The following is a 16,680-nucleotide window of genomic DNA, read 5'->3' on the forward strand; positions in this document are numbered from 1 at the left end:
AGGTTCATTTTTCAGCACTTCCTTTTGGTTTTATGCTCCCAGCCGTTCTGTGATTATTTTTCCTTTTTCTATCCCTCCTCTTGCTTTCTGAAGCCATGTCCCTGAACCTGAGGATTATGGGTGCTCTCCTGACGAATGGTAAGCTGTGTGGATCTTGCTGTCTCATTCATCTCTTTTAAAAAGTTTTCGTTCTGTTGTTTTGTTAGACCATTTCACCACTCATCTCTGTTGGGTGAAAATGCTATGAAGATTAGCTCTTGAAATCTATCACATAGCCTTTATTTTCTATTGGATAACCTTTATAAGCATTTAATAAACATTTACCTTAAAGGTTAGGCTTGCTGGAGTTATCAGTAATAAAGTCTTTAATGATCAATCCAGAGTCCCTGGGGTGTGAATCTCCTCATTTCAACTACAGTTCCTAAAGCTTTCTTGTGTTTTTTAGCTTAGCACTGCCCCCTTCTGGCACTATATATGCACTCTGCAGAACTGCAAAAAACGCTGCTCAAACATATCCCAGCAGTGACATTTTCTTTTTATATTTTCCGTTAGTTTAATATGTCCAGGGGCTAGAAAAATGAACATTTTTAAATGAAATGTCTAGAACAAAGATTGAAAGACTGTGCTTCCTGGGACTAGAGTGAACTGCAGTATAATCAATTTTAGACTTATTAAAGACTGCATTTTGTAGGTTTAAATTTCTGTTTGGGGAATTTTTTTGTTGTTCATTTTACTTTATAACTCCCATGCATTTACATTTTAATCTAGTATAGTATATATTTTTTATTTCTGTAATTCATTATGACATGGAAGCAAATAGAATTTGAGAAAATGGATTCCTTTAATGCTGGGGACTTTAGAAAATATTAAGACTTTATAGTTGGTTATGTTTTAATTTTCAGATTATACTTGTATTTTGTGAGTAAGTCATATATCTAATACACATCGAAGTTCAATAACATTAATATTTTTAACCCATAATTTATTTCAGTAAAGTGGAAATTTGATTTTAAAAATTTCAGTACACCTCATAATACCTGGGGTTAATGACAGAAGCAGCTGTTTGAGTCATGTGACAACCAATGAGTCATCACATGCTCATGGCCTAGTGTCATACATTTGACACCTACACACAACTATATTGTCAATACTTTTAAAATGTACCACTATTTGTGAATAATTCAACTTTTAATGTTACATACAAACTTAAGATATTAATGATATTTTTCAAATAAACACTAGGGAAGGCTATTGCAAGCTTTATAATAAAGTAAATTTTATTTTATATGTTTGGATTCTCCATCTGTAAAATAATTACCTGTAAGCCTGCAAAAATGAAGGAACAAATATTTCTTGAGTTTCCATGTCCTGGGCCATGTCTTTGGATCCTGACCATCCAAGTTCAGATCCTGATCCCACTGGTGCCTTTGAACAAGTTACCTAACTCTGACCGAGTATCCTCATTTGGAATAATATGCTGCTAATAGTAGTGACATCATCAGGAAGATTTGAGGATTAAATGAGTCTGTTTTTTAAATGCTTAGAATAATGTTTGGATGCTGTAAGCCCATACTGTGTTAGCTTAGGTGAATGTCACTTAATCCTCATAACATTTGACGAGGCCATTTTAAAGTGAATAAAATTTAGGCAGAGAAGCTGGTAAGTGATTTGCCATCCAAGAATACATCCAGATACCTTGGGAGCCAGAGTTAAAGCCTGGCTTCACTTGGTTACAAAGTATGTTCTGGTTACATTACAGTCTGTAAACTTTAAAGGACTTTAAAGGATAACTGCTTTTAGAGCACAAAATTGCTTTGAAACTTCAGTCATTTTTCCCCCTCTGTTTCATTCAGTTTTTCTCAACCTGGAATTTATTTCAGTAAATACCTTGTGTTTTTAAGCAAGAGCAAGTAGAGCAGGTGAAATCCAACTGAACTGAGGAAAGTTAGCACGGGGTGCACAGCCTTGTACATTCATAAATTTGGCTTTTGCCCAACCTCATTCAGTTGGTTTCATATTGCCAAGGAAATCAAGATCACATCTAATTCTAACTGAATCCTGTGCTCCAGGTCTCTAACTGCATCTTCCTGCTGCTGGTCTTTAAGAGTAGGGAGTATAGATGACTCCATAAATAAAAAAACTAAAAGTGAATTCCAAGCTGGCATTCAGCAGCTTCACCTTCCAATACGGAGTTCACTGAATTCTGTATATCAAACCTACGCTCTGTGCTAAATGAAATAAGCCAATCCCAAAAAACCACAGGCCAAATGTTCTCTCTGATATGTGGAAGCTAACACAAAATAAGGGGGTGGAGCGGGGAGAATGGAGAATAGAAGTTCATTGGATTAGACAAAGGGGAATAAAGGGAAGGGAGGGGGGATGGCAATAGGAAAGAGCAGACTGAGTCAGACATAACTTTCCTATGCTCATATATGAATACACAACCAGTGTAACTCCACAACATGTACAACCACAGGAATTGGATCAAAATTGGAATGTGTTGCTCTCCATGTATTTATAATATGTCAAAATACACCCTACTATCACAGTGTCTATATATTAAAACAAATTTTAAAAACCCTATGCACTTTGTATTTTGCTGAAACAGCATTCACCCAAAAAAGTCCAGTTAAACACATACTTAGCACTTAAATATATCCCACTTATGTAGATTACATACTTATATCTAGTCAAGTTTTAAGACAAATCTGTAATATATTAACACTTTCAAACACATTCTATTGACATTAAAGATAATTGAATGATGACTCACTCTACTCTTTTAAATAAATGATTTATAGAGATAAGATCATATCTCAACCAGTGGCTACTTACTTCAAAATTGGTATTATTTCATTATTTCCAAGTACCCTCAGCTACCATATAACCAACCTCACAGATTAATTCCTTTCTATTAAAAGCCTGCTATTCTCTGAATTGATAGTATCAATATTTTTGAGATTAGAGGGAAAGAACTGTTATGTGCAACATCCATGTAACTGTAAGATATGTTCACTTTCCAAAACTAAGTAGTTCCGCAATCATTCTTCTCCTTCTATAACTTTTATTGTAGAAAATTTTAAGCATAAACAAAATATGCCCAGCACTTGCTGCCATGGTACACACTAAAGACCAACTTCAGTCCCTCTGTGCCCTCCCCCCAGTACTGTTTTGAAGCAAATCATAGATATTATTTTGGTTTTCTTAACTATTTAATATGGTCACACGTTATTTTTGTGATTTTTTTTAAGTTAATGGTAGTGAGGGTGAGTCTCCATATGATCTTCTGTGCTTCATCATATCACTGTGATGTTTAGCATTATCACAACATCAGCAGATAGTACTATTTTTCTATTCATTTGTTTTCTCACTTCGCTCTAGCCTATAATTATGTTTGGAGTGAGTGGTATTTATTTATTCTGCTGAAAAAGCCAGACCCACTAAAACGTTCTGCCAGGCGTGACTGTATAATAATGAGATCTAACACATCTAAATTAGCATTAGTCTTCAAAGTAGTCCCCTTGGCAGGTAATTTATTTATTCCAGTGATGCAGCCTTTCACAGAATGTTTTTTGGAAATCCTCTTTTGTAATTGCCTTCAAAAATACTTTGAGTCTCACAGAAAACTGAGACTCATTACTTTGGTCAAAACTAGTAGCTAACAAAAATACTATTGAATTTAATCACCTGTTCATGTTCTTGGACTTGACTCGACTCACCTTGACTCTGAAGAACAAACTCATTGCTAAAAAACTAAATCTCTCAACCAGAAATTTTGGTTTGGAAGCAGTAGTGATGTTGAAAAGCATGGCATGCCAACCCTCTCAAGGATTGAGAGCCATACAGCAGCAGCTAGGGTAGGAGGTTGAGGTTTCTGCAGGTTAGGGAAAGGGGCGCAGCTCCCAGGCCCTAGAGGGTGCTGACTGGAGTCAGGCTGTACTGCACCATGCTCGTGACCTTGAACACCTGCCACCTGCCCGACAATAAGTTCCACTGAGCACCATAGAGTGTCTACACTGACCAGGAGATCAACCCCCTGTAGTGGGTTGTGAGCATCTTGCTCTGGCTGCTGCAGGTGGACATGACTACCTGGCAGGTGCTGTTCTAAGTCCACTATGAACATGCCATGGAGCTTGTCAGTGGCTTGTGTTCACCTGGCCTCCAGAATAGAAGAGACTCCCAGACAGGACGTCCTCAGCACATTTCATTGCCGTTGACATCTAGGAGAGAAAAACTGTGCCTTTACTCTGGGATCAAGATTGTTAATTTAAAAGAAAAAATCATAAATGTTAGAAGACGAGGGGTCACAAAGCTGGGTTTATACCTCCTTGTGATAACTGTCATAAGGTAATTGTGTACCTTCAGATGTTAGAGTGTGAGTGTAACCAACACTCTCTCCAGACTGGTGGAATGACATGAATGGCCATCTTCACAAAGAGGTTTATGTGTGGCTTAGCCTGAGTGCATTGCTTGGACTTGCATTAATCTCACTGCCTGTTGCTAGAAATCTCTCTTCCCAGTAGTGCCCTTGGTTTCTTTTGTTTGGAGCAACTAAAGGAGAAATTCAAGAAGTCTCTTTTAAAATCCTGTAGCTTTGTACTCAGGTTAACCTGACACACCTGGAAAAAAGGAGTGACAGAGAAAGCATGCTCTCCAAGAGGCAAGGGCACAAGGGAGGTCCTGCTACCTGGTAGTGCACGGGATCTAGAGGATACTCCATGGCTCTCACCTGCCCTCCTTTACAAGCCCCCAAAGATGGCAGAAGAAGCAAACCTTCCCCACTCTTGGTGAAGAATGCTAATAGGAAGTTGGGGAAATGAAGAAAGCCATGAATGTCTGACTGTCCTGTGAATGTCTTTGCCAAAGGGGGAGCACTACACAGTGGGAACAGTTGCCAGGAGTAGAGTACCTGTAGTTCCCATCGAGATCTGCTGTGACAGGGTTTGAGACTCTGGGTGCAAGTCTGAGACTTGCCCTGGTAAGCATCCCTTACAATGGTCCCCTATGTCCAAGGACTGCAAATGTCCACCCAAAAGCCTCACAGGTCTCAGAGCCAGAGTGCACCAATTCATGAAGCCACTCAGTAAGCAGCAGATAATTCTGGAAATCATCACTACAGAAATGAGCAACAGGAACATTTGCTGTGATGTAGTGACCCCAGAGTGACAGGCCAGCCACAAGTGCCTTCCCAGAAGGGGACCTGGAGAGCTGCCTACAGTTCAGCCCTTCCCATAGCGTACACCTTGGCATCAGTGGCCCTGCAGCATGACTCTGAAAAAGTTGTTGACTCTGGGTCTCATGATGAATTTGGAGATGGCATTAAGAGACCACATGTGCCTTCCAGGCTGGCCTGGGGCATGGCACACACCTGTCCTTTGCAAACCTGAGCACTGCAGGGCCCACCTCAGCAGTAGACCTACAGGTGGCTGGATGTAAAAGCAGATGCCCGTGCACCTGTTGATGCAGCTTGACTGCAGACAACCAGCTGTCTCTTCACGCCTCTACTCAGTTACATTAAATCAAGGAAAATGATCTGTAGCACCTTTCTCTCTTTTGGATTGTACATATGTACATATTTTGCAGTGTTTCCCAGTGAGAAATGGCCTTCATGCCTCTTTATTTTCTCTCCACATTATAAATGAACACATTTAAAAGCATATGAGCATACGAAAACTCAGAACTTGAATTTTGTCAGCCTAAAATTTGGCGAGAGAATTCTAGTTTTTTAAAATATGAAGGTATTCAGACTGTTGAAAATTGTATATTCAGGTTGAAAGTTGTATATTTTTGTCCATACGACGCTGAGTATAGGCCTCCAGCTCCTAAAGAGAGAAGTTTCCTATGTATACATTTTGTCTGGTTAAATGCAGTTCTCTCAACTCACGACATTTGGAATGTTAAGAAAGAATTTGAAGTTTGTCACTGCTTGCTTTTGAAGTGTGCAAACACATGCTCAGCCGGCAGGACCCATTCTAGGGGTATAGCCGAGCTGCCATGCCTGCTCCCTTCTCACATGCAAGTGCTGAATTTCATTTGAAAAACAAAAGTTATATTCCAAGTATGTATGATTATGTCAAATTGAACCCCAATGTTATGTATGACTGTAATGCACTAATAAAAAAAAATCCAAACAACAACAAACACCCCAGTGCTTTGCAGTCACACTGCCTGTCTTTGTATTGCTCTTTATGGCTTGGATATGTGTATATCGAGTGTATGTGGAGGGCATGTATATATTTCAGGTGGCTTACATGGATTTTGTTCTTGTTTTTAATTTAAATTTGCCTTTTAAGTTCATAACACATTAACATGTTACAAATTCAAAAGGTGTAAAAATGAAAAATTTTTCCTCCCTTTCCTGTCTTGGAGTCCTCCATTTCCACTTCTAAAGATAAGCAGTGTGACTAATTTCAAGCGTATCCCTCCAGACCTACTCTATGAATATATATCATTTCTTCATTTTTAAATTTTTTCTCATGCTTTTACAGAAAGTGAAGCATACTATACACAGTTTTGTACCAGCTTTTCATTTAACAGGGTATCATTGAGACTTTTTCATATTCCACAAGGAGCTTCCCTTTTTACCATATGGATGTACCAAAAAAATTTTAAGCAACATTCCCAATAGACCTTTTGGTTATTTCTCATTCTTTGCTATTAAAAATAAGCTGTGCTGAGCAAAGTGATACATGCCTAGGATCCCAGGCCTGAGATGGGAGAATCACAAGTTTAAGGTCAATCTTAGCAACTTAGCAAGACCCTGTCTCAAAATCTAAAATATATGTATGTATATATATGCATATATATATAGAAAAGAATAAATTTGTACATATAACATTCTATAGTTAATAATTCCCTAGAACTGGAATTATCAGATCAAAGGATTTTGATTTATTTTTTACCCAGTTATTCTCCTTACAGTTGTATTACCAACTTACATTCTTACCAATGATGTAGGCTTTACTGCTTTTTCACAATTGTGATGACAGAGTTGTCAAATTTTATTTTTTGCCAGATTGATAAATTTAAATTTCACTTCTCTCATGAGGAGGTAAGATTGAATGTAGGTTTAAAGCCACTTACATTCCCTCCTTTATGAGCCGTGTTTTGTGCCCCTTATTCTACCTCGATGTTGATTTTTTAATTGAATGGAGTTATTATTTCATGGAAATTTGTATTTATTATATAAGGTGGAAGGGTTTTTTTTTTTTTTGCCTCCAGGTTTTTATTTGGCTATTCACTTGATTTGCATTAGTTTCTGCTATATGAAAATATTTACTGTTAAACAGTCATGTTTATCTACTTGTTTTCTGAACTATGTCTGAAACCTAAGTCTTTCCCCATATCATTAGTGCTTATATTAAATCAATGATCCATCCAGGGTTTATTTTGGTTTTAAGGTGAAAAGTATAGCTCCAGCCTTTTGTTTCCTTGTTTTTCCTTTTTTCTTTTGGATCTCATGTTGACATGAATGTTAAATTTTAGAAATTTCAGAATCTGCACTGTCACATATGAAGATGAATATTACTGGTTAGGCCATATACATTTTTGTATGAACTGGAAATAATTATTTTCAACATATCATAGCTTTTAAATCAGGCTACAAGAAGTTACAGATTGCATGACGTGGATTACATGCTCATGTTCTCCTTTTTCCTGCTCTGTCACTGAGCTACATCCCCAGCCTTTTTGTTTTTTTTTAAAGTCAGGATCTAAATTACCCAGACTGGTCTTGCACTTGAGATCATCCTGCCTCAGTGTCTTGAGTAGCTGGGATCACAGATGTGTGCCACTGTGCCTGGCCTGGCTGTTATTTTTACTTTTAATGTAGTTCTCATTTTTTAATGACTTGAGCTTCCTAATTTTATTGTTTACTGTGTACTAAAAGTGAACATTTGGTAATATTTCTGAGCACATTGATGACTATATGCCAGAGTCCTCCAAACCAGGCTATCTGATCAGAGGTTGAGGTGTCTGTGGGTCTTGAAAAGGAAGCACTTCCTGGGATGGGAGATCTTATTTAATATCACTCATGGTGGAGGATTTCCATAGGGAGCAGAGAACTTCAGTAAATATTTACATAGCATATCTAGAGTTACTCAGTCATAAATACATTTGAAAGTCATATCAATGATGGCAACTGGGATTTATAAAATGAAGGAAATATTGATGACATCAATAAGACATAGCTTCAGATTTATAAAGACTTTTAGTCTAGAATTATTTGAAAAGAAAATAGGCTTCCTCGTGTAAAATGTAACTGTGAATATTACATGACTTTCCAATTTCTCCAGCAAATAAAGTGGGAGGATAAAACTATGAACCATTAACAAATACATGTTAATAATAGGAAAATTTCATAAAGCCTCAAGTAGTAAACTATTTTTAATAAGTAATAATATTTGTGGGAGAAACATACTAATTTTTCTATCTACCAGTTGATGAGTCATTTAAAAATCCTTGGCATTTTTTCCTGCTTCCATCTATAAAGCTAAAGCAGTAGAAACAATAATAATAGTAATTGTTCATTTCACCTCCCAAGGATATTTTGAGAATTCTAAACTAATATGTTAACAAAAATTGTAATTTTGAGAATTAATAGGCATTTAAATAAAAATGTATCTTCTTATAAACATTCTAACTTCATTAGTTATTGGAAGAAATGTATTTCATTGGAGTTACTGTGTACATTCTATTATTTCAAATTCAATTTTATTTTTCAATGATTTCTCCTTTTCAAGTATCAGGCTTTAAAATGTGAATGTCTTGATAGTTGACACATTGGCATTGATAAAACTCTTTGTAATCTGTAAAAAATTTTATTGAAAAGCTTTCTAAATTGTAATTACTTATTGGGAGACATTGTTTTTTCTTACTAATTTCTGAAATTTTCTTCTGTGCTCTAAAGTTCAGATGTATATATTTTCAATATACATTTTAAATTATACTTTTTTTAAACATTGCCACTTAAATGTTTCTTGTTTTGCATTTGAATCTCTTGAATTGCATGGCCATGAGAAAGATAACAATGCCTCTGTTTATTTAGTATGAAGTACTTAATACATATGCTGATCCAAAGATAGCCACAACACAAAAAAATTCCATATACTTTTTATTTTTCTTACATATACAGAATAAATGTTTTATGCCCATAAATATTTGTTCAGATATTTATTAGTGACAGATGTTGTTGTAATCTATTAACAGTTTATTGTTCATGATTTTATGTTTTATATAATAGTCATGGAGTGTTTGTCACTACAAATTAAGATTTCTTATATACATAAAATAAAAGAATTAATACTATACTGTATAACAACTTCATTAATAATCAGGATTCTAAAAACATGAAAATATTGTGGAAGCAGGAGAGTATTATAGCAGTTTTCATATTTTTTAAACCAATTTTTAAATTTCATATGGCTACAATATAATTTGATTCCAAGAAAATGAACTATGAAGCATTATTTTTCCATTACACTGCAAATGTCTGTCACCTTTTAGAGTGCTTGAGTATGTTTTATGACATAGTCCTGAAATCTGTGATGTCTTATTTAGAAACTCGGGCCAAATCACATTTAATTTGTTAAGGGTTTGTAGGAATAGTGGTTTACTTAAAAAGTGAGCTCTAAATAGATCAGTGGGCTGATGGAAATGAACCAGGTTTGCTTTATTTTTTCCCCCTCTTCAGGCAGAGCTCTCAGCTGGGAGATGAAAGAACATTTAATGATTCATCATTGCTGGAAAATCTCCAAAATAATCATGTAAGCAGCATAAAACGATTATCTTTTTTCATTAATGCATGAAAACTAATGAGTGTTTCTCAACTGTCTTGTATGTTTATATTTTTTGAAATTTTATGATCATTTTAAATAATTGCCAAAATCTCTTATTGCCAAATTCTTTTTACATGGCCAATGTGAATTCTTGGTCATTGGAAATTTAGTTTTAATATTATCATTTGTCAGTATTTTTTTTCAAAGTGTTTAATTTTAAATAATTATGGAACTCTGAGTGGAATAACTCACAATTAACAATTTCAAAATGTCTATGGAGGTGTTACTCAATATCATAAACTAGTGCCAAATCTACAATAGGAACTCCAGATGTGAACATCCCACTTAAGCAGTTATTGAAGGGTCTCAGGTTGTGGCTCAGTGGTACAGCACCTGCCTAGCCCATGTGAGGCACTAGGTTCAATCCTCAGGACCACATAAAATAATATTTTTATTTTTTTAAATATTATCTTAAAAGTTATTGATGCTTATTCAGATTCCATCCAATTAACCTATAGAGACTCCTGGAATTTAAACTTTTCCTCACTGGCTCAGGCTCAATCATGTGACAACTTGAAACACTGGCTGTCTAACACAGGAGGGCTCACATCTGCCCCTGGGTAGGGCCCTAGCAGTGTGTTCATAGGGGTGTCTTGTCTCATTTTTTCTTAAGTGGACCTTCAGTGACGTTAGCCTTAGGATCCACCAAACCTAGACCTAGACCTCTTCCCTCGTGTGTTCTCAGGAAATTGTGTTGTCACCTGTCTCCTCGTTATTCTAGAACTGCTACCTCCTTTTCTCTCCACGTCCAGATCTCCTGAGTCCTGAAGCCCTCGTCAGACTTACATGTAGGGTGTGCCCCCAATGTTGGCTTCAGCCCTCTCACAGTCTCACTAGCTATCCAGAGCACAGCAGCCCCTGTGCAGATTACAGCCATGGCCTCCCAACCCATTTTCTTGTTGGCATTTCACTCCTAATAGTTGCACGTGACAGCTGACACAGTGATCTGGCCCCTGCCTGCATCACTAACCTCCCTTTGAGTTCCTTTTCCTTTCTTTCTACTCAGGCCACAGTGGCCTCCTTTTATTTTCTGAAATACATTTATTCTTGCCTTATTCAGGAACTTGTCAGTTATATGCCATTCCTCCCTGATGGAAGTCACTGTATTCAATTCTCGGTGACACTGAAACCTCACCTGCTTAAACATCTCCTTGTCTTGAACAATGACTGACTCTCCCAAGTCACCTTGTGGCATTTGCTTTTTAGAATCCTTAACACACTATCAATAAATAGTACTCGTGTATCGTATTCTGTCTCCCCACAGGTCTAACCTTCAAATGGCTGAGACCATGTCTGTTCCATCCACTTTTTTAGACGGAACAGTTTTTTTCAAGCAATGTTCTGCTTTACCCTTCCAATCACTTCACTTTTTTAAATTTTTTAAGTTTTTTCCCCAAGGGCATAGAACTTCTTCCTGTATTAATCTGAATGACATTTTTCTTCATCAGAAGCCAGACAGAAAAATGTTCAATTTTATATCCTTCTTTTCTCCATATTCTATTCTATCAGCTCACTTTTCAGTCTTCCTCAGGCCATTGAAAGTCCATTATACTCAGGAATTGCTTTTTTTTTTTTTTTTCCATTTAGTAAAACATGAGTAAGGCTAACATTACCATTTTTGGAGAGAGGGAGGACAGAGCATTATGAAGTCCCCCGTCGTCATCTCCCAACCCAAAGTAGGATTAGTTCCCTGAAATCTAAATCTGATCAGGAATTATAGCCAGGTTAGTGAGTGTTTTAGAATTTCTATCCTCCTAGGGCAAGATTCATCCTTTTTCATTTTTTTACTATATCATTTCTATTTGACAACATAAAGTTGTCTTGTATAAATGTTTAGAAAGTGAATGAGGAAGTACAAGAATGAATAATTTGAGTTAAAAACATGTTTTCTTCATAATAGATGTTGGCTATAAATCCACAGCCCTGATTCTTAACAGATAAATATGAAATAATATTTCTGTCATTAGTATCAAAATGTTTAAATGAAAATAAATTATGTATTTATTTCTCACAGCCAACGGCTCCTATCATATGTGAATTTCTTACAATGATGGCCGTATGCCACACAGCAGTGCCAGAGCGGGAAGGTGACAAGATCATTTATCAAGCCGCATCTCCAGGTACAAGTGAAATGACCATGAAATTTTTTTTTTTTCTTCAGTGCTGGGGATCAAACCCAGGGACTTGTGCTTGCAATGCAGGCGCTGTACCGACTGAGCTGTCTCCCCAGCCCAAAAATTTTTTTCTGTGGAAAATTGTTCTGAAATTTGGGATTGTATAATAAAAATCAGTTTTGTCTGGAAAAGTAAGATAACTAAATTATGCTCTTGAGATAAAAATTTTCACTTACTAATTAGAAAATCCTTGGCTTTCAGGATTAACTATGTGTGTGTGTTGAAATACATATCTTTGTACATGTAATATTTTGGTATATAACATGAATTACATGGGAATTTGAATAATAAAATTAACAAATAAAAGTACTTTTCTATAAACTTCCTTTTATAAATATTAATCAGATTATTTTGCACATAGGTAGACAGAAAGAAGATCTGTTTGCCTAAAATAGAGATGTACATGACTTTAAAAACACAAATGTTACTCTTTTCTTTTGAAAATGATAGGAAACTTGCTTTGTATTTACTTGGGTGTGGAAATTTTTGTGCATTTAAAGGGATTCCATAAAATATTTGTTGGCACAATTACTCATTATTTTGACTTAATTTTAGACCTCTTTTCAGTTTCAATTTGGGTACATAATCAATTTGATAATTGTAAATTTTTAGGAAAACATGAACACCCTTTGGAGAACTCTTCGTGTTTAAAACTTTATTCTAAACAAACACTGATGATTTGTCGAATGAACCAGATTCCTAAAAAAGGATAAGAAGACACCACATCTCACATGGTTAGGATAGAACCTAGATGACCATTTTCTCATCCTACACCCTCCCTCAGCAATGCAAGGGTTTTACAACACAGAGATAAAAGTAGTTAATATATAATAAAGCATTAATTAATTTTACACTATTTAAATTCAATCCTCAATTAGTAGTATTAGCTTTTCTACATTCAACTCTTTAGGAGGAAAATAATAAAGATTTTTAAAAAACAGTTTGTGCCATTCATTTGGAAAAGGGTTTTCTAGAGAATATGCTGGACTAAGGGGTACATTTAAGTTATCCTTTTTAGGTGTGGGACTAACAGACTTAATATTCAGAAACCTGATGCTGGGATATGTGTCACTTTCCGTTGTTCTCTCCATTCCTTTGGCATTGTCATATAACTTAAAAAGGAATGGACCACAGTACTAGGTACCAATGTGAAAAGAATTTTAACTAAACAAAAAATCGTAATATGCGAATGCATTTCTGTTGTATTCAGGGTAACTTTATCCATCACTTATTTGTTTTCACCTATTCTTCTGAAACAGATGAGGGGGCCCTGGTCAGAGCAGCCAAGCAATTGAATTTTGTTTTCACTGGAAGAACACCTGACTCGGTCATTATCGATTCAGTAAGTTATTTAATTTCTTTGTAACCAAACTAATGCATATACATAGCTTCAGTGATAAGGTAATAGGATTATAATAAAATGGAAGTTTCCCACACCAGAAGAAACCACTTTATTTTCTATCATCTATTTGTTTAAGCACTTATACATCTGGTACTTTGAAAAAGCATTATTGATAATGTGTTTAATAATCTGTATTAATTCTTCAACATTAGACACATCAGCTGACTTTCTTTTCTGTTGTGAGGATTTCTCTCTTCCTCCATTTTGCCTATCCTTCCCTGTTTTTCTAATCATTACAATTAGAATAATCATTACAATTTCAGATGAAATAAATATTCAGGACTAATTTTTTAAATGGGCAGATATGTCACAAAAGATGATTTACATGTGGCCAGTAAGCACATGAGAAAACATCGTTAGTCATCAGGGAAAAAGAAAACTATAGTGTTATGCCACTCCACACCTACCAAGAAGGCAAAAATTAAAAATATTGATAGTACCAGGTGTTAATGAGAGTGTAGAGCAAGTGGAACAGTCATATAATGCTAGGTGATATAATTAGAGTTCCCTAATAAAGACCAATTTTTTTAATGGGCATCTGACCCAGCACATGTACTGAGTTACCCAGGGGAAATGCAAGTTGACATCCTCAAAAAGACTTGGAAAGGAACATTCATTGCTTACTCATAGTAGCCAAAAGCTGAAATGAAACCAAATGCTCATCAGTAGGAGAATGGATAAACCAGTTGTGATATATTCCTGCAATGGGAATATCTAAACAATGAAAAGGCATGTTATCAATTCATCAACAGCATGGCTGAATCTCAAAAACATTATACTGAGAGAGGAAAAAAAAGCCAGACACAAAGGAGTGCATCCTTTTTAATTTCATTTATATGCAGCTGGAGATCAGGCAGAAGTGATTTATGGTGATAGAATTCAGAACAGTGGTTGCTGTAAGGCAGGAAGAAGATTGATTGGGAACAGGCTCAAGGGAATTTATGGTTTGGCGGGAATGTTCTGAGTCTTGATCACAGTGGTATTTGCTCAGAGTACAACTTTGTCAGACTACGTAATTTTCCTTGAACTATACTTCGAATATCTATGCATTTTATTGAATATAAATTATATATAATTTTTAAATCATTACCAATAGTCATAGCTAAACATTATTTTATTTAATATTTTCTTTTACTTTTGTGTTTCTTAACACAAAATTATTTCCTAATGACAGTTGTTCCTTTTTTACCTAAAGATAAATCCCTTACCTTTTTTTCTTTTTTTCTTTTTGGTACTGGGGATTGAATCCATAGGTGCTCTACCACTGAACCACATCCCCAACACTTTTTTATTTTATTTTGAGGTAGGGTCTCACTGCATTGCTTAGGGACTCACTAACTTGCCGAGGCTGGCCTCAAACTTCTATCCTCCTGCCTCAGCCTCTTGATTTGCTGGGATTACAAATGTGTGCCACAGCACCTGGAGCCTTCTTTTTTTCCCCCTTAATTTTCTTAAATTGCTTCATTTTCTTTCTACTACTAAAGTACTCAATTTTCTTTTTTCTTAATTGCTTCCTTTTCTTTCTATTACTAATTGTTCACTAAACCTTCTTAATATACTTTTGTAGTACAGTCCCACCAGTCAACTATTAGCAACTCTTTCCTCCTGTTTCGGCTGGTGATTGTCCTAAGGCCTTCTTCTATGACACTTGGAATTCCTTTTGATTCTCTCCTGCTTTTGACTACTCCCATTAACCTGAAAATAAGTTCATATTTCAGGGGAAAAAATTGTGTAGTCATTTTTATGATAGAACTTTGTGACTAGTGATTATTTCTAAGAAACCTAAGATATTTCCAACTCTCTATAATCATATATCCTTTTCTTTTCTAGCTGGGGCAGGAAGAAAGATACGAATTGCTAAATGTGCTGGAGTTCACCAGGTAAAACTTCTCCTCTGTGATTTTTCTAGATAAAATAAAGTGCTATCCCTTTTTACCTTTTCCCTTTTGAATAACTAGAATATATGCTTTGTTTTTATTTAAATTTGTTTAGGCAAAATATTAACTCAAAATCTTCAGTGGAATAGAGTATTCCCAAAGTGCATTCCTCGTCTTTTTCTTTTCATATCAAAGTGACTGTTTTCCTAACCTACTATTATAAGTAGCATATTAATTGACATTCAGATGTGTCTTTAAAACACACAGTTAGAAAGCACTACACTAGGTGCCATGAAGAAAAATAAAGCAAACTTAGGATTTCAGGTCTTTCAGAATATTATAATGAGGGCAGATTTAAGAATGGAGAAAAATGAATATGATGCTATTAAAATAGTCTGCAAAAACTGATAGACCAGGATGATGGTAGTGAAATTAAAGGGAAGTTGATAGAATCCATGTACCTTTTAAAGGAAGGTCAGAAGGACTTTGCCACGGATTAGATATGGAGGGCAGAGAGGAAGAGGTCAGGGTCTCTGGCATGAACAACTTAGTGAAGTACTGTTTACACAGACAGTAAAAACAGAAGAGAATAGATGTAGACATTAAGATGTTTGGAATTACTCGGTTTTAGATGCCTGTGAGACCTACAAATGGATGTGTCAGGTCAGTAGTTGGATATAAGGGCCTGAAACCTAAGAGAGAAGCCTATGGCTGAAAGACCATTTGGTAGCCATTGGTGTAGAAGTGATATTTAAAGCCATGAAAGGGAATGGGATCACCTAGAGATAAAATATAGAGCTCAAGGGAAAATGGAAGGCTGATGACTAAGCCATGAGTAATTCCAACTATTAAGGGTCAGTTAGGAAAAGAGGAATAACAACAGAGAAAGCTTTGTTGTTAAAGTCAGGGAGGACAAAAAGAATAATAAATAGCACAAGGCCAAGAGAAGAGCAGTTCAAGCACATAGTGGACGTCTCTGCCAGAGACTGCTTCAAGCTTGGATGAGGGAAAGCACAGACGTGTTCATCAAATGTGGCCCTCCATTGGCCTGGTGAGGAGGAAGCAAAACGTGAAAGGCAGGAATGAAGGGCAGAGGAGTGGTGGCGGTGTGTGTGGTGATGGTTCAGAGGAGGTGAGCTGTGAAGAGCAGTAGGGAAAGAGCTGAATGGGGATGTGGCTCAGTGGAAGCCAGCTGGTTGGGGTGAGTTGTGTAGGGGACAGTGTAGAACATGTTTAAATACCCATCGGCAGAGCTCAGCTTAGAAGGAAGAGGCAGATTGACAGGAGAGCCACGTGGCTTGCGGAGTGAGGTTACTGAGAAAGTGGGATGAGAGGAAGTTCACACACATGGAAAGAGGCCTCTGATAAGAGAAGAAACCTTTCCTCCATCA

General features: G+C 36.3%; 1 protein-coding gene across 4 annotated transcripts in view; it reads left to right on the forward strand.

Annotated features, from left to right (window-relative positions):
• Nucleotides 1-16,680, forward strand: part of Atp8a1 (ATPase phospholipid transporting 8A1) — a 216,025-nt gene that overhangs the window by 80,752 nt on the left and 118,593 nt on the right. For 3 of the 4 annotated variants that reach the window (XM_047567308.1, XM_047567309.1, XM_047567311.1), the window contains 5 exons: nt 94-138; nt 9,692-9,764; nt 11,851-11,956; nt 13,270-13,352; nt 15,243-15,292. In XM_047567308.1, coding sequence (XP_047423264.1) covers nt 94-138; nt 9,692-9,764; nt 11,851-11,956; nt 13,270-13,352; nt 15,243-15,292 — 357 coding nt within the window. The remainder of the gene's footprint in view (nt 1-93; nt 139-9,691; nt 9,765-11,850; nt 11,957-13,269; nt 13,353-15,242; nt 15,293-16,680) is intronic. The other variant, XM_047567310.1, reaches the window with a different exon arrangement.

Source organism: Sciurus carolinensis, chromosome 10 (assembly GCF_902686445.1).
Source record: "Sciurus carolinensis chromosome 10, mSciCar1.2, whole genome shotgun sequence".
Taxonomy (NCBI): domain Eukaryota; kingdom Metazoa; phylum Chordata; class Mammalia; order Rodentia; family Sciuridae; genus Sciurus; species Sciurus carolinensis.